This window comes from Myotis daubentonii, chromosome 3 (assembly GCF_963259705.1).
Source record: "Myotis daubentonii chromosome 3, mMyoDau2.1, whole genome shotgun sequence".
Lineage (NCBI taxonomy): Eukaryota > Metazoa > Chordata > Mammalia > Chiroptera > Vespertilionidae > Myotis > Myotis daubentonii.
Window position 1 is genome coordinate 7,487,194 of NC_081842.1, and position 23,786 is coordinate 7,510,979.

Sequence of the window (23,786 nt, forward strand, 5' to 3'; positions counted from 1 at the left end):
CTCCCTCTCCCTTCCTCTCTGAAACCAATAAAAATATATTTAAAAAAGAACGGACGCCCCACAAGATAAGCGTAAATTCAAATCTCAGCAAGGACCATGGGAGACAATGGTCCGGAACCACCCAGACCAGCTGGAAAGCCGGCTGCTCAGGTCGGTGGTCCCTAAAAGAGGCAGACACACCCTCGAGGATCTGTGCCTGGAAGGGATTCTGACCGCAGCCCAGGGAGGACAAGCCCAAACGGAGCCTGACCACCGAGGGGAGACCGACACTGGAATTCGGAGGCCGAGGCAATTCGAATTTGGGACAGAAAGTCTGCAAAGGGGGAGCTGCACAGAGAACGCAAACCTGCAACATGAGGATTAAAGAGAACATAAAGTAGCTCATGAATAACTACATAGGTAATGTGTTGAGACTATTTTTGCTGTTCTGACTTAAATGAACTATGTTCTCAAATTCATTTCAACTGCTTTTTAAAAACTTTGCAAAGCTGGGACACTTCCAACTACATATGTGGCTCAGGTTGTATTTCCATTGAAATCCAATGACTTGGGGTTAGGTTTTTAACTGATTTCTTTTGTTTAAAAAAAAATTTTTTTTTAGTTGCTTTTTAGAGGGAGAGAAATAGAAACATCAATGAGAGAACATCATTACCCGGCTGCCTCCTGCACACCCCCTGCTGGGGATTGAGCCCGCAACCGGGGCATGTGCCCTGACCGGGAATTGAACTGGAGACCTCTTGATTCTGGGCCAATGCTCAACTGCTGAGCCACACCAGCCAGGCTGGGGATTTTTTTTAAGGGCACATGGTCTACAAATGGCCCACTTTAAGTATAAACGCATATAAGTTAAAAAAGGGCGAAAAAGGAAATTCCATGCTAACATGCATTGACGAAAGAAAATTGGAGTGGGTACGTTAACATCAATTTATACTTCAGAACAAAGAACAGAACTGGAAATAAAGAGAGGATGTTTCATGAAGATGGGGTCATTCCACAAGATAACAAATTCCCAAGTGTGTACAAACCAAATATCAGAATATTTAAATCCATGAAGCAAAACCAGTAGGACAATGGGAAATTAGACAAAACCACAATTACAGACAGTTAAATAGTTTTCAATAATAGACGTGCACAAAGATGAGGAAGATGGTAGTTTTCAAGTTGGTATCGCCAACCTAATCTAATCCACATTTACAGACACTCCTCCAGCCAACAACTCAGACACATTATTTTCAAGGGCACGTAAAATAACCACCGTTTGTGGAGCAGAAAACAAAACTCAGTAACTTTTAAAGGAATGAAATCAACATATATCCTAAGACCACAATGGAATTAAAACCAGAAACCAGTAACGAGAAGAAAAAAGAATCAAATGTCTGGAAATTAAACCATACATCCAAATAACCCATAGATCAAAGACATCACAAGGGAAATTAGAAAGAAAAATACATGTCAACACGGAAGGGTTTGGGCAAATGGTGCTGCAGGGAGGAACCACGGTGCTCTGTTTAGAGAAAGCAGCTCTTCCAAGACAGCTCAGTCTGGGCGGTCAGTCGCCGGCTGTTGGCAGGTCTCAGCTCCTTGCCATGCTGCCTCTTCGCAGGCGGCTTGAGTGTCCTCCTGACCTATGGCTGGCATCCCCCAGTGGGCCATCCCCGTCGCTTTAAGGTGACCTTGCCCAGAGCAAGATCGAGTTTCAGTCTGGAGGACGGACAGGTGGGCAGCTTCACCGACTCCCATGCTCTCAAGTTTGTGCCTTTGCAAAAGTCACCATCATCGCCTCAAATGCTGAGCATGAGATGCACCAAATCTTACGTTCTGTGGTGGGGTTAGAATTAACAAGGATCAGCAGCATCGCCCAAGCTGAACAGCTGTGAGCCAGCAGCCCGCTCCTGAACATAGAGCGGACAGAAATGTTTACGTATGTTCCAAAAGACAAGGGCCAGGATGTGCACTGCAGCCGGTTTGGAAACTGTTCAAATGCCAGTTGCTAGCAGAATGGATACACTGTGGTGTTTCCCCACATGGGAATACTACGTAGCAACAAGAATGAACAATTTACAGCCAGTGCAACAATGTAAATGAATCTCACCCAAAAAGCTGAGCCAAAGCAAACTAACCTGTTAAATGGGCCTGGCCTTCACTGGGGAAGGGGGGGTGGGGCGGGGGGAAAGGGGTGTAAGGAACTTGGGGACCTCTCAGCTGTGGGTAAATGTCCTGTTTCTGGTGGAGACTGTCACATGTGTGTCCAGTGAAATTTCAGTTTGTGCTTTCCAGATGCCCTTCTTGTATACTGCAGTTGAATCAAAATGTAAAAAGAACTAGAACCCTTAGAATTAAGAAATATAACCCGATTTTTTAAAATCAATAAATGTGGTGGGCCCTGGCAGAGTAGCTCCATTGGTTCGAGCATCGACCCGATATGCCAAGGTGGTGGGTTTGATCCCAGTCAGGACACATACAAGAATCAACTAATGAATGCATAAATACGTGGAACAACAAACTCATATTTCTCTGTCCCTTGCTCTCGCTCTCTAAAAATCAATCAATAAAAAAAAATTAATATTTAAAAATACAAAAATAAATGAGTTGGAACAAAGCCCAAGGAATCTCCCCAAAGTAAAACATGTAGAAACCATAAAAGGATAGAAAAAGTGAGATACAATTAGGAGAGTGTGAGGAAACCAAGTCCTTGGCTCCCACAATAAGTCAACTGACGAGTCAAGAAACTGCTTTGCAAATCAGGAGACGGCTATGGACCTGGTCTTCTCAAAAAGCTCAAATCAGGGAAGGAAGGGGACACGGTGTTCTAGGGAAAGAGTTAAGAGATTTAAACCCTTGCCCAGCCAGTGTGGCTCAGTGGCTGAGCACTGACCTATGAATCAGGTCACGACTCAATTCATGGTCAGGGTACATGCCTGAGTTGCAGGCTTGATCCCCAGTGAGGGGGGTTGGGGGCGGCATGCAGGAGGCAGCCAATCAGATTCTTTCTCATCATTGATGTTTTTCTATCCCTTCCTCTCTGAAATCAATTTAAAAAAATCTTTTTTAAAGAAAAACAACCACTAGAAAGACAGGTGACTGTGGTTCCCCCGACTCTGCTCTGATCTACTGACCTTTGCTCTGGGCACCCCTATACTGTCAGGTATGTGGAAGCAAAAGGACCTCCTTAGATACCCCCGTCCCCTCAGCCCCCCGCTCCACACCCCACCTCAGGGCTCGCTCCCAATCTGGGCAGGGATGCGCAGAACTGACCTGTCAGACGCGTGCTCTCCCTGCCCATGAGTGATGCAAAAGCTCACGATGAACACAGGAAGCACAGAGTTGGGTTTTTTCCAAATAAATGAACCAGTTCCTTTTGAAAATTTCACGAATTTAAAAGGGGCATGAATAGGTGCGGACAAACTCTCTGGAAAGGGCTGGGCAGTAACCAGCTTAGGCTCTGCAGGCTGTCCTTCCGGCCAGCGGCCCCACTCTGCCGCGGACGGGACAGACCACACACCTGCACGAACAGGCGTGGCTGCACCCGTAACGTTTCTTTTATGGACACGGGAACTGGAATTGCATGTGATTTTCACATAGGCTGCAGTATTACCTTCCTTTTGATTTTTTACAGCCATTTAAAACTGCGAAAACCATTCTTAGCTCGGAGGCTGTACAACCAGGAGTGGACAGGATCTGGTCTGCAGGCCAGTTTGCTGACCAGTCTTAAGACATGACATTAACAAGACCAAACCTATTATTTCTCCTAAAACCAAGAATTTCAAAGCAGGTTATTGATGAGAACACCCCTGGGCCCAATGCAGTGCTAGCAGGCAGGCCCCTCCTGCAGGAGGACCAAGGCCCGGGCAATCCCCTCTACCCTGGGGACCCGTCTGCCCCAGGACCCTCATTTCACCCGACACCCCCTCCGCCTGAACTGGTTTTGTCCCTGACCCCTCGCTTGGGGCTGTTCCTGTGGGAAGCGATCCTGGGTGCGGCACAAGCTGTAGTTTTCAGATCAGTGTTCAAAGTAAGTAAAACAAGGCACTTAGGAGAAATGTGAAGCACTCTGGCTTTGATACACAGAACGGTTTGTCTCCAAGCACCTCATGAATCCCACACCAAAACCCTTTTCTCTTCAAATCAAAGAGTGCACTGCTCGGTCACACACAGTACACTCACCAAAAATGGTTTTGCTCAATGTATTCTGAAATTAGCTCCACATGCTGCTGCTAAACATTTCCAGAAGCTGCAAAAGCTCGTCTTTATTGATTCGTGATCTGAATTCAGCTGACACCCCTGCTCTTTGTGACGTGTGCAAGGTTCAAATCAATCCATGCACATGTCAGCAACCATTTCCTGTAGAACTCCCATATTCTACATGTTCTCACGTCCTGAAAAAGTCCAGTTCTCCGCTGTGTCCGCCAAGCCTGCACGTCTGCAGCTGAGCAGGAGCCCTCCCTGCGCGGATGGAACGCATGGCCAGGCTGGGGAGGAACTGAGACTCCATTCTGCTCAGGCTGACGGCCCCGCGTGGGGAGCAGCGCCGTGGAGGACAGTGCAATCCACCCTCCAGAAGGACCGCTGCCGGGAAAATGAAAATGCCCCTCACGCTGCTGTGAAACCATCTGTGGGGGTTCCCCTGGAAGGAAGTGTGCCGGGCACGGGTGGCATTATGGGAAGAGGCTCATACGTCCTCCACCATGAAGATGAAGTGCTTCCAGGCAGCGAGCTGCTCACCTGCAGTGTCTCCCCCGTCTGGCTTCCCTGCAACCAGAGGATGCTCAAGACACCTCTGTTCAGCGACAGAATGTTCTAGAGCCCAGGACACCCTCAGTTACTGGGCCAGCCCAGGTGTCTGGGGAGCTGTATGGACCTCACTGCCACCAAGCGGAGTGGACAGTGATGTGCCCCTTTTCTTCCTCAAAGGGAGCTGCTGGCAAGGAGGGGACAAAAGCTACTCTGCTTCTCGAGGCCAGAAGCCGGCACCAGGGCTAGGACGAGCCGCTCCAGGAGGCCTCCCCGGCCTTCACCTTCTTGGTCTGCCCGTTGGGCCCCGGGGGCGGGCTCTTATGCCGCTTCTTCCGAAGCTGCTGTTGCAACCTCTCCTCTTTCTTCTTCAGGTAAGAGGTCATGTTGTCAAAGGTGGCCTTGTACAGGCCGCTAAAGCCCTCGTCCACGCCAGCAGAGCCTGTGCGGGAGGAACAAGAGTAGATGCCAAGTGGGACGGTGACGCAGGACATCGCGGGACGCCGCCTCTAGCGGCGGGATCCGGTGGGCCTGCCAGGCCCTCCCGCAACAGGGAATCCACCGGCAACCACGCAGTCTCTGGGCTTCTGGCGCCTTCCCAAGGTGACTCTCACGAGGCCGACCCGCTGTAGCCGGATCTCAGACTCGCTTCCAAGAGAACACAAACTTCCGCTATTCCTGAGACCCCTCACCCGGCGGGACCTGCACAGGGCCCGTCAGGGAGGCGCAGGCCTGTGCCCACAGGCATGACCTCCATCTGCCCGCAGGAGTGGCCTCCCAGCTCCCTCAGCTCCCCGACCCTTCTGTGATTTTCAAGCCTTCCCCGTGCTCTCTCCAAGACCCGCCCCCCAGGAGGGGCCTGTTAGTGCTTCCACCCGGTCCCCGACAGTCCTGCTGCAGGTCCTTTCCCAGTGTGGCCCCCGTAAACCCAAACAGCCCCAACCCTTCCACCCGAAGAGAAAGGATGGAACTTAACCCTGGAATCAGAGCCGATGGGCCTCCCGAGAATGCTTCGCATGGGGAATGCTTCACATGGGGAATGCTTCACATGGGAATGCTCCGCCTGGGGAACGCTCCGCATGGGGAACGCTCTGCATGGAGAATGCTTCACATGGGGAACGCTCTGCATGGAGAACGCTCCGCCTGGGGAACGCTCCGCATGGGGAACGCTCTGCATGGAGAATGCTTCACATGGGAATGCTCCGCCTGGGGAACGCTCTGCATGGGGAACGCTCTGCATGGAGAATGCTTCACATGGGAATGCTCCGCCTGGGGAACGCTCTGCCTGGAGAATGCTTCGCATGGGGAACGCTCTGCATGGAGAACGCTCCGCCTGGGGAACGCTCCGCATGGGGAACGCTCTGCATGGGGAACGCTCTGCATGGAGGATGCTTCACATGGGGAAGGCTCTGCATGGGGAACGCTCCGCCTGGGGAACGCTCTGCATGGGGAACGCTCTGCATGGAGAACGCTCCGCCTGGGGAATGCTCCGCCTGGGGAACGCTCTGCATGGGGAACGCTCTGCCTGGAGAATGCTTCGCATGGGGAACGCTCTGCATGGAGAACGCTCCGCCTGGGGAACGCTCCGCCTGGGGAACGCTCTGCATGGGGAAGGCTCTGCATGGAGGATGCTTCACATGGGGAAGGCTCTGCATGGAGAACGCTTCGCATGCACACTGAGATCACTGTTCCCGTAAAGAGACTCTGAATCCACGCTAGGCCCTCTCGAGTGCTCCCAGGAACCCAGACTGGCTTTGCCAGATGTCTCCTGAGCATCAATTTCATGATTGGAATGAAGGCACCTGAATTCCAGTGCTGAGCTACAAATTCCCTCTCAGACACTGTCGCTTCGAGTCTCTCCCCAAGAGAAACAGAAGGGAAAACAGCCAAGAGCTGTGTGACTAGGGGTCTGCCTTCTACCAGGGCAGACAGATGGGGTCTCACCGTGTTCTCTCTCTCCGACAGATCCCAGCGCAGCCACTTCAGCGCTCGCTGTGGGCCCTGTGACAGACAAGGCCCAAGGAACCAACAGCCTCACCGCCCTCACTGAATGCAGAGGCTGCTCTCCCCTCACCCCTCACCTCAGCCTGATGTTCCTGTGAGCACCTGCCCTGGGCTGTGAAACCCCTCAGCGACTCAGCGACCGGAGACTGTCCTCACACCTGGTCTCCTGGCCCAGAAACTGCACGCACTGTGCAGCCGCTCCATGCCACCAGCTGGGGCCGTTGGGTGGCTCCGGCTCCCTCTGGGGGCCATAGAGGCACTGGCCCTGCCTTGGGGCCTGCTACCCCAGCTCTGGAGGCAGAAAGGCGGCAGCTGCTCTGACTCAGACCGCAGGTCACATGCAGCTCGGCTGTCAAACCTGGTTAGTCACACCGAGCATTTCTGCCCGGGTGTGGGTTACCTCCTTGGTGCCCCCGATAGGGACACACACACACCCCACACCCCCTATATTCTCACAGCTTCCTACTGTGCACCTCGTCCTAGAATCTGCTTTGTCGGATGTTACCAGGAACACAGGCCGCGCCCTCACCTTCCAGCATGGCCCAGTGCCCGCGGAGCTGCGTGCAGACTTTCTTCACTGTGGCATCTTCAGGCACAGGCTGGAGGGCAAAGGAAAACCTGTATCAGAAGGTGCTGCCGGCACAATAATGGGCAGACCTGCCGTGCCCGGACTGCGGGGCCGGGGAAGAGACCCCGTAAATCTTTATATGATCAGGTGAAGCCGGCTCACCAAACACGGCAGCCACATCTCGTCAGGATAAAGCCCATGACACGAGGGCTGCTGGCACCTCACGTACTGGCTTGTTGGGTGTGACTTTATCTACGAAGCCTGGCAGACCTGACAGGTACCGGCTGGTGGCACTCTGTTCTCTGCCACTTTCCAGATAAACACCCCTGGAAAGTCAGTGGTTCCTGCGGACACTCAGCCAAGCAAGCGTCTGTAAAGGATGGGAAAGGCGCGCTTTCCCGGATCCTTCCCACGGCAGTCCTGCCAGACACGGGACAGGAAGGAGAGGACGCCCCCACTTTCAGGATGTGGGGCTGACTCAGAGAAGGCGCGGGGCTCACTCGCCCACAGCCCACGCGCCTTCCTCCAAACCCAGAGGCTCCTCTAGCCAGTGGGACCACTGCCCCAGGCACAAGGCCATGCTAAGCTGAAAACTTTAAGGATGACACACCAAGTATCAGCTTCTCTGATTAAAAATAATTTTTTAAAAAAGCAGTGTGACCAGGACAGGAACAGAGAAAACATGCCAGTTTGGGGTGGTGAGCCTCCCAAAGGCCACTGCAGGCTCAGGACACTGGACAAGTTGGCCGGGTACCCAGCTCTCTTCTCCCAGGTCACAAGTCCTACGACCGCCCACCCAGGTCACCCTCAGCATCAAGGCCCGATCAGCGGAAAGGTATGAGAGCTGTGGCCCTCCCCCCACCCCAGGCTCGGGGGACAGCAGGGGCCCAGCACAACTCACCTGCCACTGGCCGTCCACAGGCCTGCAGAGCACGAGGGGGGCTTCCCGGCAGTCCTGCAGCACCCACAGCCCCTGGCTCTCCTCGAAAGCAATGTCCCACACTCTGTGCTGGAAAGACAGCTGCTGCTTGTAAACCAGCTGCCGCCTGGGGGCCTCCAGCTGGAAGATGTAGACCACAGGGACGCTTCCCGCGAGAGAGAGAGAGGGAGATCGTCACAACTCCCACAGCCCACACCGCCAGCAGCTCAGCCTCCGCCCGGCCGGCCCCAGACAGAGATACGGTCCTCGCCAACGTTTTGGCTGCAACTGCACAAGACCCTGAGCTAGAAGCACCCAGCTGAGCGCTCCCAGAGCCCTGAGCCACAGACTGTGAGGTAAGGACCATCCGAGTCACCAAGTCCTGGGGTCACGTGTTACACACAAGGACCACCAATACAGAACCAGCCGTTCCACCTGCAGGCAGCAGGCAGGACACCTCCTGGAGGCACTTGCACCTTCTCTAAACCTGTGTCCTTATTTCTAAGACAAGCTAAGGTGCCCTCCCTAGACTTGTTATGAGGACAAGTAGGAGCAGACACAGGGAAGATGCTCAGGAGGAAGCAGCTAAGGGCATGTGCTACCTAATCCAGCTCACCAACCACTGGCCTTCAGGGGGGTCTACCGAGACCGCTCTCAGCTGGCACTGACTGAGGCAGACTCTACCACAATCGACCCTTAGGTGAGACTGATCACACACAAAAGACCAGTCCCAGGCCTTGCTGTCCATTAAGCCAGTGTGTTTAAATAGCTTGTAAAAGACTGCCCGCCTATAGAACCCTCACCCACGCGCCACAACAACTTCAGAAAGGGAGACACATACCCACCCCGACAGGGAGCTGTGGTCCCAATACACCAACTAAAACCTCCCGAGTTAGGAGACAGAATGTGGGGCCAGTGGAACAATCCATGTGTTCCCTCTCTCACAGGCTGGAGGGGACCAGAAGCCGTGAGCTTACCAATCACACAGCAGCGCCACACAGCTGTCCCGGCTCCAGTAAGTGATCCTGGATGCGGCAAACCTCTGCAAGGAAAGCAGCAGCTTAACTGCACGTCAGGGACCAAGACCAGCCTGTTCCGCTCCCACTGAGCTCGCGCTGCAAGACTGAGTTCCCACACATGTCCCGGATGAGAGAGAGAAGACAGTGCCAGAACTTACCGCAAACTATTGAGGGAAAAGAAAGGCAAGGGCTTGCCCGGCGGGTGTGACTCAGTGGTTGAGCATCGACCTATGAACCAGGGGGTCATGGTTTGATTCCCGGTCAGGGCATACGCCTGGGGTTGCAGGCTTTGATCTCCAGTATGGGGGTGTACAGGAGGTAGCCAATCATTGATGTTTCTCTCTCCGTCTTTGTCTCTCTCTCCCTTCCTCTCTGAAATCAATAAAAATATTTTTACAAAAGAAAGGTAAGGGCTGATTTCCTGTTTCACAGTAATGCCAACATGCTGGGCACGTGGCAAAAGCCTCTCCATGGTCTGGCCCTCCCTCCAGACAATAGAATGTCTCCAAAAACAACGGAATTGGTCAAAAAGCAAGAATGAAGGGAACAGAGAACACAAGTGGAAAAGAAGGGGATTATTAGGTACAGACACAACTGCCCTACAGGTGCCCACACGCCCAGCAGGGATGAAACACTGGGCACCAGTCAGAAACGGAAAGGGAAGGGCCTGGCATCCACAAGGCCCAAGCAGGGCAGGCACCTGAGAGGCAAGGCTGCCCCCGGTCCTGCAGGCTGGGCCGGTGTCACCTTTAGAAAGAGCTCACATCAACCTCGCTGCTGGAGCATCAGGTAGAGTGAGGGCACACGGGCAAGAAGTTAGCAGAAAAATATCAGGCATGTTTGCTGCAGCTTCCACAACTGCAGGGTGCAAGCAGGAGGCGCCCATGGGGCAGCAGAGCAGCTGGAGCCACTGGCCTGGTGGTCACTGCAGGTGCTCAGCTAGGGGTCCTAGGGACCTTGGCCTGGATCAGGCCCAGCCTGCCCACTTTGAGGACCTGTGAGGGCCGCTGCCATGGAGTGCCTCAGAGCAGACAACGGAAATGAGAAGCCAAGCCGAGGACGCGGCAGACAAGCCCTGCTCTTCACACCCAGGTCTTATCAGACATGCAGGGGAGCAGACTTCCACATGGGGACTGCAGGGGGAAGGGCTTGGTGCCCCTGGGGACAGGCAGAGGGTACCCAGCTCTGCAGGCCTGAGTGGACATGATAGCAGTCCTTCCCTCCCTCCCCACCAGGACCAGGCGGGCCTCTGGGAAGCTGGCAGGGCCATCCACATGTGACCAACCCGGACCCTGGCTGCACAGGACTAGCTCAGGAGCATCAGAGCTGGGTGCCCACGAACACAGAATCCTGGGGATCCTGAAAGGCAGCCCACACTTTCCCCCTGGAAATCTCCTTGGCAACCAAAGACCCAGGCAACCTGAACTGCGGGGTCATGAGATTAATCCCTGATGGACAACAGGGAATGCTGGGTGGGTACCAGCCCGCTGCCCAGCTGATAAAGCCACAGCAAGGCGCTCTGCTCTAGCCCCGCTATTTTTTCCATTTCCAAGTGGATTAGAGGCTGTTCTATAATTAGTTGTTCGAATGCAAACATGGTAAGAATATAAATTATTTCCCACTTACTTGACTAGCTGCCTAGAATTTGAAATACATGATTTCTCCCAAGCTGGAAAAGTTCCAGCTGCACTAACAGCAGAGAACTGTTACCAACGTAAAACATTTTTTTTCTCAAGACCCGAGTGCCTGGAGAGGCACCCTGCAGCCCCCACAACCCAGACAAACTCGGTTACCTTGTCGCTCTGGGGCCCCTCTGGCTCCTGCAGGCTGGTCAGGTGACAGCAGTGCAGCTCTTGGCCACGCCTGTACTCCCAGAGCCTCAGGGTGCAGTCCTGCACACAAGGACAGGTCAGCATACCTCTCAGGGGCCTGGCACCGCCCCCCGCCGCAAGCACCCAGGCTTCCACCAGGTCGCGGGGATGGTAACTCTGGGACAACCAGAGCGCCCTTCTCAACCAACGGCTCTTTGCTCTAAAGAGCTCATGCAAGTCATTCAGAAAAATGGGCCTGGCCAGTGTGGCTCTGGTTGAGCGTTGACCTATGAACCAGGAAGTCATGGTTCAATTCGAGGTCAGGGCACAAGCCTGGGTTGCAGGCTCAATCCCTAGCAGGGGGCGTGTAGGAGGTAGCCTATCAATGATTCTCTCATCACTGATGTTTCTCTCTCTCTCTCTCTCCCTCTCCCTTCCTCTCTAAATCAATAAAAATATATTTTTAAAAATATGTTTAAGAAAAAAAAAAGTCGTGTTTCTTTTTATAGAAAGAAAAATGGGTAACCACACACAGCAAAAACAGCAAAGGACACATGGTAACATGATGTCACATGCCAAGCTGTATTTGGGCCAAGTATGCACACACATGAGCATACATGTGCATAAACATACGGGCACATCAATGACCAGGCATTTGCACAAGGAGAAACACATGGGGATACCGAGCAGTGTCAGCAGCAGTGGTGACCAAACCCAGGTCCCTATAGACTCAGAAAGGGTTCCTCCACCAACTGTCTGACATGGGATCACGATGTTATGACAGATGTAACAACAGCCCTTAGAACGGACTCCCTGCACAAGACCCTCCAGCTCTGCACACCCAGACCTGCACACACACACACCCAAGTCCACAGCCACAAGCAGGAGCAAGGCCCAGCCAGCTCTAAACTGCAGAAAACAAGCACCATCTAGTGGACGGCCACCAGTGAAGAAGGAACTCTGACGTCCAAACCACGGCTGGGAACAAAGGATAAGCTCTTGGCCGCGAGCATGGCTCTGCTCGGTCACTACAGAGGAACCCAGAGGGGCCCATGACAGAGTGGCACTCACCCCGGATGAGGACAGAAGCAGCTCAGGGTGGTCGGGCACCAGGAAGATGCGGCTCACGAACCTGCAGCACAGAGAAGCAGAGTGAGCCGGTGCTGCTGTGACCTCCGCACGACTCCTGTCACTCCAGAGACAAGCCTGTGCCCCCCAAACCCCTGACCTCCAACAAACCTGATATGAGTAACATGGTGATGGCCGTGTGGATAGTGATGAGGAGGCTGGGAGCTCGCTGGCCGTGTATTCTCAGAAACCCAACAACACAACAGCCTCCATCAAGGGCGGCCCCCAGACCCAATGAAGCCCAGCCACCCTGCTGGACAGACCCATGTGTGCTTCTCTCAGCTGCCTGCACCCAGCACCGGCCGCCTTCCATGCCAGGGGGAGACATGGAAGACAGTGGGGGATGGAGAAGCAGCAACACTGCCCAGAGGCCAGCCTCAGACCAGCTGTCCCTCAGCCTGAGGCACCACCTCTCCCCAGACACCAGCTCAGGGCAGGAGACTCACTCAGTGTGCCCCAGGCAGAAGGACTCGATGTGGTGCGGTGCCAAGGCCCAGCTCACCCGGATCTTCTCGTCCCGGTCAGCGGTGAGGACGTAGCGGTCGTCAGGACTCACGGCCTGTGCGAGGGGTGAGAAAGGGCAGATCCAGTCACGGCACAGCCAGAGCCACTGCCCTCCACCACCGCACCTCAGACCTCGTCTCCAGCCCCCATTCCATATCCATGAAGACCCATCTCAACACAACTCCTACTGCCACCCATGCCTCCTGTCTCCAGCACCGAGTCACCTTCTCCCTCCTATTTCACAGTCGCCAAGTCCTGACTCCCCCCATATGCCTGCGTGTCCCCGTGGGAACCCACCCCAGTTCCACCACCCACGCTACAGCCCAGCCCTCACTGGGACAGCTCCTGGCTCAGGAGTTGGAAGGACACCATGGAGAGGCCCCTGAAGCATGAAGGATGAACTCTGACTCATGACTGCGCCCCTCCACCGCATCGCCCTGACCTGGGCTGACCTCCTCACTCGCCCGCTGTCAGCCTCACCTGCCTGGATCCCAATCCTCCTGCTCACGTATCTGCAGAGGGCTGTCCCTGCCACAGGAAGACCCCCGCCCCACCTGAGCCCGACCACAGCAGTTAATAAGCACTTTGACCACCACATACCACATCCAGCAGCATCGACAGGTGCCCAAGTTCAAGTTTGCCGCATTCGTTCGGCTCCAGCACTGAAAAGGAGTAAACGTCCCCAGACTTGTCTGCCACCAAAACCTTCTCCTCAGAGGCCGTGAACGTCAGGGCCGTGCACCTCCTCACCACGGTCCTAGGAGGCCAGAGAGATGCCCAAGGTTGGCTGACAGACGGACACAGGTCAGTGCAAGATCCCGCAACAGGCCTGCAAGCCGTGCGCTCCCAGCATGTGGAACTCCAGATGTCAGCGTGAAATGGAAACTGAAGCCTAAAGGAATTAGGACCCCAACACACCATCCAAACAGGCCACCAGTGAAAAAGGAAGATTGACTTCCAAACCATGACACAAGGACAGAAAGGCCTGGAGGAGGCCGCCCAGGCTTCGCTCCAGAGGAACCAGCAGGCCTGAGGACCGCAGGAGGAGGCACAATAAACATGGTAAAAACAAGTACAAGAGAGACAATCAGGCTCCGGGTAAGATGCCTCAAAATTCTCCCAGCCCTGTGATTTCAACAATGGCTGTGCCCATTCTAATAGGCCAATTAAGCAGCTGTGACAGCCCAGCCACAGCGCTCTGGGGGAGCAGCTAGGACAGTCCTCCAGGAGCTGGGCTGGGATCCAAGGAGCTCGGCCACCCCAGAGAATCCAGCCCCATCTTCACCCCACCCCCCACGCAGCACCCCTCCCATCCAGCTTCTGCCAGACTCCGCATCATGTCCCTTTGTCTCGCACCAGATGGCGGCTTTCAGCTGCTCAGGCTAAATTGGGCCTGGCGATGATTCCAGGATGCAGCTGAGCTTTACAGAGTAGGCTGAGGGCATTGGGTCCAGGGGATTCAGGTAGCAGAAGGGAGAGGAAGGGCAGGTCATAGGACAGGACAGTTAGGGGGCCTCTGGACTTCCCCAGGGGAAAGTACCCTGGAGAGGGAGAGGCCACAGCAATCTTCAACCTATACAGGTTCTCCTATACAGGGTCTCCTACACAGGGTCTAAAATACAGGGTCTCCTACACAAGGTCTCCTACACAAGGTCTCCTACACAGGACCTCGTATACAGGGCCTCGTACACAGGGCCTCGTACACAGGGCCTCGTATACAGGACCTCGTACACAGGGCCTCATATACAGGGCCTTGGCACCCTCATATACAGGGCCTTGGCACCCTCCCCTCCCTTTATGGAGTGCCGGGTTCAAAAGCTCCCCCCAGCACACATCTCAGCAGCCACTCTCCCCATCTTTAGATCCCTGAGGGTAGGACAAACCCAGATCTGATGTCCAGAGACGCTGCCTTTTCCAGGGCTTTTATTATTGGGATACAGGTGTTTTATAAAATGGTGTGGTTTTGTAAGATTTCTCATTAACACATCAGAAATATAAAATACCAAAACAGAAAACATCATGTCCTCATTTTTTATTCAAAAAACCTTGTTTTTCTGGCCTCCGTTCTGAGCCTGAAGTTCTTCTGACGTGCCCAGTTCACAGGTTCTCTGCCCTTTGTTACTCTAAACTTTACCTTGAAAAATGTCATTGTTATCCAAAATTTCCTTCTCAGCTTTTCCTCAAAACCCTCCAAGGTGAAGTTTTAAAGCAACTGCAGTTAGGTCGTGCCCGCTTGGAGAGCTGTAAATCACCACAGTAGGACACACTGTGTAACCGGAGGAACCAAAGAAGCTGTCCTCACCTCCCTGATCCCATCCACCCCCAGACTCTGCACTGGTCAAGTCCTGCCGCACAGAAACCACAGACCTGCAGCAGACATAGGCCCCAGGCTTTGAAAAGTATGCCAAGTATGCCGGCAACGCAAATGCCAGGGACAGGCTCACCCAGCCTCCACAGCCCTGAGCGGCTCTCACTCTCCACGCTGAGCTACCGAAAGGCCATGTGAAAGTTGCCGGTGTAGATGGGCTCCTCTACCGCAATGGGAAACCTGAGTTCCCTAATACACAACCAAATGAGAAGGGGAGCAACCCAAAGGGAAAGAAAAGCTCATACCCGAGAAGCCAGCGCACAAGACACCGGTTCTTAAGAATAAAATGTGCTCCCCTCACTCACACTTAAGTATACAGGACACCAACTTCCTTCTATCTGACTGTCTAGTCACCAGGTTCCACACCACCTGTGCTGTCCAGGGTAGGAAAGGCACCTTACAGCCTGGAGGAGGAGACAGAGCCCCTTGGAAGGCAATCTGGGATTCTCTACCTAGATTACAATGCACCTATCTTTTGACCAGGCAACTCATTTTTGGAACTTCTCCTACAGATAAATGAGATTTTTTATGTTTGGGAACACAGAGACACCAGGGACACAGACACAGAGGGACAATGTTGTGAGAAGGCAGAAAGAGGACAGCCATCTACAAGCCACGGAGAAGGGCCTCCGGGCAAACCCTGCCGACAACTTGATCTCAGAATCCCAGCACCAGACTGTAAGGAAGAACTACCTGGCTTTTTCACGCTGTGGTGTTTGTCGCGGAGGCCCAAGCAGAGTGAGACAGCCGCCATCCTCTGTGCTTGCTATCACTGGCTTGCTTCTCTCTGTCTTGCTTCCCATCTTCACATCCCTCCCTCCTTCCCACAGGTGGTGGGAGCAACTCAAAACCAAGGCCAAGTACAAGGGTCCCTGTTGGGGAAGCTCAGTCAGACCCGAAGGCAAATCCTGAAAGCACTTATAGTATTTACCGCAAATCCTGAAAGCACTTATCTTCCATAACCTAAATACTGGCTAATGTCCTAGCTATTTTGGCAAGAAGATGCTGCCTACAGGCCTTTCAAGTTAAGGACGCTGTGAATTCATAGCAGTCAGCTACAAAAAGTGATTCATTTTATCATTTACTAGTAGCCCGGTGCACGAAATTCGTGCACATTAAAAGGGAATAAATTGCCCTAACCGGTTTGGCTCAGTGGATAGAGCATTGGCCTGCGGACTCAAGGATCCCAGGTTAAATTCCGGTCAAGGGCATGTACCTTGGTTGCGGGCACATCCCCAGTGGGGAGTGTGTAGGAGGCAGCTGATCGATGTTTCTAACTCTCTATCCCTCTCCCTTCCTCTCTGTAAAAAATCAATAAATTTTTTTTAAAAAGGGAATTAATTAGCAGAGGTATTTTAACATTGCTATTTTCCCTTTCTCTATAATAGAAGTGTGAGAGATGAAAGGAAATTAGTAAAATGTATATGAAAATAATATATAAATGTATTAATAAGCAGTAACAAAAGGATATTAACAACAACAGAGGCATGATATAAAAATGACAAAAATAGGATATGAAAACAACAAAAACATGATATAAAAACAAATGATGCAAACAATGACTGATAGTGATTAAACTTATTCTAATATCTCCCTGTACACCACATTAAGAGTAAAAACACTTTCAGAGTGCTTGACTAATTTCCCTTGTGATGAAGTACTTAGAACTTTAACTGTAACATCACATGCTCTTCAAACTCGAGAGAAAGCAACATATAACTGACCATGTGCAAAAAACGGGTTCAGGTAGAAACATGCCTACTCTGTCTAGAGCAGCCGTGGGCAAACTACGGCCCGTGGGCCGGATCCGGCCCGTTTGAAATGAATAAAACTAAAAAAAAAAAAAGACCGTACCCTTTTATGTAATGATGTTTACTTTGAATTTATATTAGTTCACACAAACACTCCATCCATGCTTTAGTTCCGGCCCTCCGGTCCAGTTTAAGAACCCATTGTGGCCCTTGAGTCAAAAAGTTTGCCCACCCCTGGTCTAGAGTTTGTCCTTGTGATTTATTAACAGTCATCACAAATGCTGGCATCACGGGAAACCGTCGTCGAATCAATTTAAATGGGAGGCCAGTGTCAGATGGGGACAAATTAATTATTGGAATCAGAACAGCCTCTCCCTCTGCAGATCCTGTTAATACTTCAGCTTTGATAATGTTAGGTCGTAATCTTTTGATAATAAATCTGGTACCATTACAAAGACCCCATTTACTCAATAGCATGATGATTGCACCCACTTTCAATTTTAATTTATGACACGGCATTCCCGAAGGAGTAATAGTATTCAGAAATTCGATGGGGAAATTTCCCTTTGTTTCTTTGTTATGAGGTGGGGCCACAACATTAGTAACAAAGAAACAGAATTAAAACTTTATTGTGGGGAGCCGCTACAGTGTTTTGGACAGGTTCAAGCCTTGGACTGACAAGAGGGCACAGGCCTCTCATGGCCATGTGCAAGTCCCAGCTTGGAGGGCAGGGCCCTCCCAGCACAATTATAGCCAACAGCTGTAGTTGTAAGCTTGAACCTATGGTCGGAACATGTGGCCCCAAGTGCCTGAGTGATGTGGGCTTGACAGAGTTCAGGTGCATGTAGTTGAGTAGGATTGAAACTCAGGAGAATGTTTGTAAACATCTTGGTCACGCCCTTACTTTGCCTCGTAGCATCTGCTATAAACTAAAGGCATGGCTGTGGGTGTGGTCGCTGTCTCTCAGAGAAGCAGCGTCCCACCGAGACCCAGCTTTCATTCTCTTGTCTGTCTTTTCTAAGCCTTTCAGCCGCCCCACTCAGGTTCACCCTGTGCTGGCGTGGTACACTTTAGAAAGATCTGCCTCCTCGCTCCCAGGGCGGGTTCCTGCCTCAAACTCCGCCCTTACAGGAAACAGCTTTGGGGAGGGCGCAGCCATTGCCAAGACAACCCCTGTAGGACTGACTTCCTTCCGCTCGGTCACTGTTCATCTGTATGTGACGAACACCACCCATGGTTTTTATATAAGTAGACTAGAGGCCCAGTGCACAAAAATTTGTGCACTCGGGGGGAGGGGGGTCCCTCAGCCCGGCCTGTGCCCTCTCGCAGTCTGGGACCCCTGGGGGGGGTGACCACTTGCTGGCTTAGGCCTGCTCCCCGGGAGATTGGGCCTAAGATGACAATCAGACATCCCTCTGGCAGCCCAGCAGCCCTCGGGGGATGTCCATTTGCCAGTGGGGAGCAGACCTAAGCTGCAGTCAGACATCCTTAGCGCTGCTGAGGAGGCAGGAGAGGCTCCCACCACCACTGCTGTACTAGCAGCCATCAGCCTGGCTTGTGGCTGAGCAGAGCTCCCCCCTGTGAGAGTGCCCTGACCACCAGAGGGCAGCTCCTGCATTGAGCGTCTGCCCCCTGGTGGTCAGTGTGTGTCATAGTAACCAGTCATTCCCAGTCTTTCTGCTGTTAGGGTCAGTTTGCATATTACCTTTTTACTATATAGGATAGAGGCCTGGTGCACAGGTGGGGGCCAGCTGGTTTGCCCTGAAGGGTGATCAGGATCAGGGTGGGGGTCCCGCTTGGGGGCCTGGCCAGCCTGGATGACAGGCTGATGGCTGTTTGCAGCTGGTCACACCCCCTTCAGGGTGGGGGTCCCCACTGGGGTGCCTGGCCAGTCTGGGTGAGGGGCTGAGGGCCAGTTTCAGGCTGGCGGGCGACTGAAGCTCCCAGCCTCTCTTTTTTTCATTTTTTTTATTCTGGGATTTATTTACCTTCTATAGCTGTCACTGGAGCTGAGAGACAGCTCCAGCTCTGAGGCCACGGCTGGCTGAAAGCAGGTATCTGGGTTTGTTTAGCTTCTATAATTGAAACTCTGTTGCCATCACTGGCGCTCTAAGCTCTGAGGCCGTGGCCGGCTGAAAGCAGGTATCTGGGGTTTGTTTAGCTCCTATAATTGAAACATTGTTGCTTCCGGAGCTCAGAGCTGGGCTGTGGCAGGAGGGGAACCTTGGCTTCCTCCATCACTGGAGCAAGCAAGCCTCATGTTCGCTTCAGCTGCGTGGCTGCTGGCCGCCATCTTTGTTGGCAGCTAATTTGCATATCCTGCTGATTAGCCCATGGAAAGTGTGTCAGAGGTACGGTTAATTACAATGTTTGTCTGTTATTAGATAGGATAACCTGCATACATGGCAGCAAACATTTATGTTACTCTTCTGGGAAACTCTAACTGCCTGTGGGGAGAACTGGAGAGAGGAGGTGGAGGGAGATTTACAATTCACTGTACATCCTGTATCCTTCTGCTTAATCTGTCTTTTAAAGCTTTTAAGTCATCCTATTATGGCCATCTATTGCCTGATATATGATAATACACATAAGATAAAAATGAATACTGATACCAGGCTTTATTTTTAACCAGGCAGAATGGGTATTCCTTGCTTGTGATGTCACCTGGAATTTGGCTTTTTATTCTTCTCTTAAGAAATGAGATGAAATAAAAATTTAAAAAGCATAGCTGTCCCCAACACAAAGGGAAATTCCTTAGTCTTGGTCATTTAGGAATTCAAACATTATAACCGGCATGTGTTTTCTCTGATTATCAAGGGACAATTAAACCCTGCAGCCTCAGGGAAGACAGAATGAGGGGACAGGGGCCGACTCCGCCCTTCCAAACTGAGTGGGATCAGCTTCCAGACTCCTGGCAGCAGATGAGTGAGGACCATGTCCCCACCCGTCACAGGCCCTGGGCATACAACTGAAGCTACGTGTTAGTTGCATATTATAATCGTTACTATCACTATTGTTATTGGCAAGCAAGTGTAAGTTGTGTGTTCAACAGGGTAATTATTCAACATTAGCATTTCATACCTGACACTCAGACATTGCCATGGTTTTGTACGGAAAAGAATCAGACGCTTACTGTCATCGGTTAAAGCAAAATAGCTGCCAGACTTGGAGAAGGTGGACGCCAGGATCGTGTCACTCCCCTTCTCCACGGGCTGTCCGTCCTCCCTGAGAAAGGAGAGGGGAATGGTGAGGCCTTAGCTGAGAAATAAGGCTGCATTCCTCTAGGCCAGCCTTGTTCATTTTTAATGTGAACAGAGGTAGAAAACGCCGTGAGGTTCATGCAGCCAGACTATCAGACCTATTAGGGGAACATGGGGAGGTTCAAACAGTTCTAACATTTAAGGAGTAAAAGCTAACTAACAGAACAATTTCTCAGTGTACACACCAAAATGAAAAGAGCTGAGGTGGAAGGACCCACATGGTCCACTCCCTCATGGACATGAACTAATCAAGACTAGAGGCAGGAGCCCAGCTGGTGTGGCTCAGTGGTTGAGCATCGACCTATGATCCAGGAGATCCCAGTTCGATTCCTGGTCAGGGCACATGCCCAGGTTGCAGGCTCCATACCCAGTAGGGGGTATGCAGGAGGCAGCCAGTCAATGATTCTCTCTCATCACTGATGTTTCTATTTCTCTCTCCCTCTCCCTTCCTCTCTGAAATCAATGAAAATATATTTTAAAAAAAAAAAGACTAGAGGCAGGGATTAAATAATAATAATAATTTTTTAAAAGCTGAGCTACATGACCAATTCTAGTAAAGAAAGTCACCAGATAAAATCATCACACTCTGCTTTTCTTACCTTTCAATTAGCTAAGTTAATGTCATGCAACTGCACCAATGCACTTAAAACTGACTGCATTATTTCAAAGTGCCAATAAGAACGTTATTGACAAAAACTAATTAAAAGTACTTAGAAAAGTCCTAATATTCTTAACGCCTAATTTGAAAATCCCACATTTCTTTCCTGAGGTACCCAGTTTTCTACACAGCAAGGTAAAGAGAAATGAAAAATTCAGTGAGAAGACATCAATCTCCTTCTTAGGCTACCAGGGCCCATAACTCAAACCAGGAATCGAGTCCTGAAGAGACTTCCCCACTATCTCACCCTTTATTTTCTTGTGACTTCTTTTCTGCAGTACTGCAATCATATGTGAAGAGGCTGCCGTCATCATCACTGAAGAAAAACAATAGAAAGATTGTTTAAAAGTACTTTGTTAATTAAAATGCTCATTTCTTTTATTTCCCTGGAAGAGAAAAATATTTGCCTACTCATTAAGCTAAGGGTCTCAGCCACAACAGGTAACTGTCTGGGTTCGCTACCTCAGGCAACAGTTATGGAGCTTTATCCGCCTAATCTCTATTTGGATTTGGCATACACAATGGGCATGGTTCTGAACAAAAATCCTTTTAGTAAAATAAGTGAGAACAAAAGTCAACGGGACATATCCTACTCTTTCAGGCACTAGCACATCAATGTAAAATGGTTATGTTTGAAGAAATGTGTTCTGATATTGTTTTCAGTGGGTTTTTTGTACCCAAATTCAAAACTGCCATTTCTAGTTTAGAAAAATGTCTCACCTGCCCCAAAAAGCTCCCTTGGCTGCCAAGCACTGACCAATACAGGATCCACCCACCTTCGCCATTAAACCCTAAGTTCTCTACTATATATTACCCCCCCACCACCACCTTCTAGCACACAGAAGGCATCTTGTACAAATGTACAGCCTTTAAAGTGACTGCGTTTTAAACTCTTCACAGGGAGCACTGGAGCATAGAAAAGAGAAGTAGTCCTCCATGTGAGAAACTGTGCGGGCCCTAAGGCAGCAAGCAGATGGATGTCTCCCTGTGGCATGTGTGAGACACCGTGAGCCTGGAAAACAAAGTAATCTGGGATACGTGACCGGTCTGGGAGGAAATGTTTTGTTAGATCTAAATTTAACATTGATTTAACATTGATTTGGGAGTTCTGAACCAGGACACTGAACAGGGAGCACTGATAGTGCCTTTGTTAGGCACGTTGTCTGTTCCAAGCATGAGAATCAAAACCCCGAGAAAAGAAACAGGGGCCGAAATGGACCGTTACTAACATCCCCCAAGCTCCCGAGTCAAGAATAATGGAGCAACAAACATTTCCTGGGTTAAAAATCCCAAGCGCTGTGTCCACACTGGGGAACCATAGGGAAAGAACGTTAAATTAGGGAAAGCAGCCCTGGCTGGTTTGGCTCAGTGGATAGGGCGTAAGCCTGTGGACTGAAAGGTCCCGGGTTCAATTCCGGTCAAGGGCACATGCCTGCGAGAGGGGCTCTGTCCCCAGTGGGGGGCGTTCAGGAGACAGCCAATCAGTGGTTCTCTCTCATCACTGATGTTTCTATCTCTCCCTCGAATCCGGAAGAGCCAGTGGGGCGGGGTCCACAGACGGAGAGGAGTGTGCGGTGCCACGGCAGGACCAGGGAGCCAGAGGGAGAGCGCCCTCAGGAGCCAACCCCTCCGACCAGCCTGCCTTCCTCCCCACGCTCGGGTCTGCCCGGCGTCCCCGGGACTCCGCTTTGGCCCCATCCAGCCCCACATCACCCCACGCACCTGGGCTCCATCTGCCCCCCTCAGAACCCAGCCCAGACCCACGCAGACCAGCCATCGAGGGGGCGGGGCCCTGGACACGTGGCCAGGGGAGCGGCCGGGGCGGTTCTAGGGAGAAGGGCTGCAAGGAACCGTGCAGGCACGCAGCCAGGCCGAGGAGGCAGTGGAGACCCGTAGGCAGCGGCGCGACTCCCGCGGGGCACCCGGCACGAGCGCAGCCCCGGGCGCAGGGAAACCGGGGTCTCCAGGCCCCGAGCGCGCCCGCAGCCAGGCTCCCTGCTCCACGCCCAGGCGCCTTACCTGCTCGCCGTGGTGGTGGCCAGGAGCCGGCTGCCTCCCCGCACCACCAGTGCCCGCCCGCACAGAGCCAGCCCCGCGGAACTCGCCATGAGCCCAGCCGTCGCGCTCGTACCCACGTGCGCCGCCCAGCGCCCCTGCCCGGCCGCGCCGGAAAGTGACGTTGCGCGCAGGCGCAGCGAGGTGACAGGGCCCCGGGGACAGCGCCCACCCGGGCATGCGTAGAAGGTGTGCTCTCGCTCTCTCTCCATCCTCCAAACCGGATTCCTGTCTCTTGGCGACTCGGGGTGTGTCGCTGACCAGATGCGTCCGGGGGAATACGCGGCACACGCGATAATGTTGGTCTTTCCCTCCAGACCGAATGGCCGGCTCTGAATTCTAATCATGCACCGTGAAACTACGTGAGGTCTGCCCCCACGCGACACGGAGCAATGCATAAAAGAAAACTTAAAGAACTGTGCTTGGCCATCAGATGTAAGCACAACTCAATCATTTGGATCTTTTTGAGATGCTAAGTCACTTGCCTCACACTCTGAATTCTTACAGTACTTGTGCAAACAAAATTGCTTTGCCTCAAGATCTTTTTCTTATCAAATTCCATGATAACCCATATCTTGCTTTTTAATTTTAATCAAGTCTGAATTGAAATGTTTTTAAGCTAAGTCTTATTTTCATAATCTTTCGTTTTTTATGTCTCTTCTGGCACTACTTATTTTGTTGTGTGCTATTAGACATTAACGTTTGCCTGCAAAAGTATTGTTTAAGTGGATTTTATCATCATTACTCCTATATATAAGTAAACTATAAATTTCATCATTACTCTGATGCATTGATATTTTACTATCTAATTATCTTAGCATATTACCCAAAACCCACAACTTGAATTTCAGTTCTGTGTAATTTGTCTGTTGTTGTTTCTTAATTTCTTAATATGGCTAGTTAAATTATCACCAAGTTTTCACTTCTATGAAATGTTAAAAACAATGAGGGGGTATATTAATCATTTACAGCTTTGATAAAAATGGAGAATTATTTGATTTCATACCATC

General features: G+C 51.6%; 1 protein-coding gene across 6 annotated transcripts; it reads right to left on the reverse strand.

Moving 5' to 3' along the window:
* Positions 1–900: 900 nt before the first annotated feature.
* Positions 901–22,888, reverse strand: WDR4 (WD repeat domain 4). 6 transcript variants are annotated; one of them, XM_059686547.1, is made up of 12 exons: positions 22,741–22,888; positions 20,969–21,037; positions 19,885–20,028; positions 13,285–13,441; positions 12,627–12,739; positions 12,124–12,184; positions 11,035–11,133; positions 9,200–9,264; positions 8,205–8,388; positions 7,265–7,334; positions 4,991–5,173; positions 901–4,904 (listed from the first exon to the last, which is right to left on the reverse strand). In XM_059686547.1, exons 1-12 carry the CDS (start codon positions 22,827–22,829, stop codon positions 4,816–4,818), a joined length of 1,323 nt encoding a protein of 440 aa, XP_059542530.1. In that variant the 5' UTR covers positions 22,830–22,888; the 3' UTR covers positions 901–4,815. The 6 variants fall into 6 exon arrangements, with proteins under 6 accessions (XP_059542530.1, XP_059542524.1, XP_059542526.1 ...); XM_059686541.1 differs by having other exon boundaries at positions 901–5,173; XM_059686543.1 differs by lacking the exon at positions 22,741–22,888 and adding an exon at positions 22,444–22,707 and having other exon boundaries at positions 901–5,173.
* Between the last annotated feature and the right edge of the window lie 898 nt (positions 22,889–23,786).

What these genes read in the sequence shown, in the direction of transcription:
- WDR4 (XM_059686547.1), bottom strand. Translation starts at nt 22,829, where the DNA reads ATGGCGAGTTCCGCGGGGCTGGCTCTGTGCGGGCGGGCACTGGTGGTG. An exon ending in AGGGGCCCCAGAGCGACAAG is followed by an intron (nt 9,265 to 11,034) that starts GTAACCGAGTTT and finishes CTTTCCTTGCAG; the next exon opens with AGGTTTGCCGCATCCAGGAT. An exon ending in GCACTGGGCCATGCTGGAAG is followed by an intron (nt 5,174 to 7,264) that starts GTGAGGGCGCGG and finishes CCTCCCGCACAG; the next exon opens with GCTCTGCTGGCGTGGACGAG.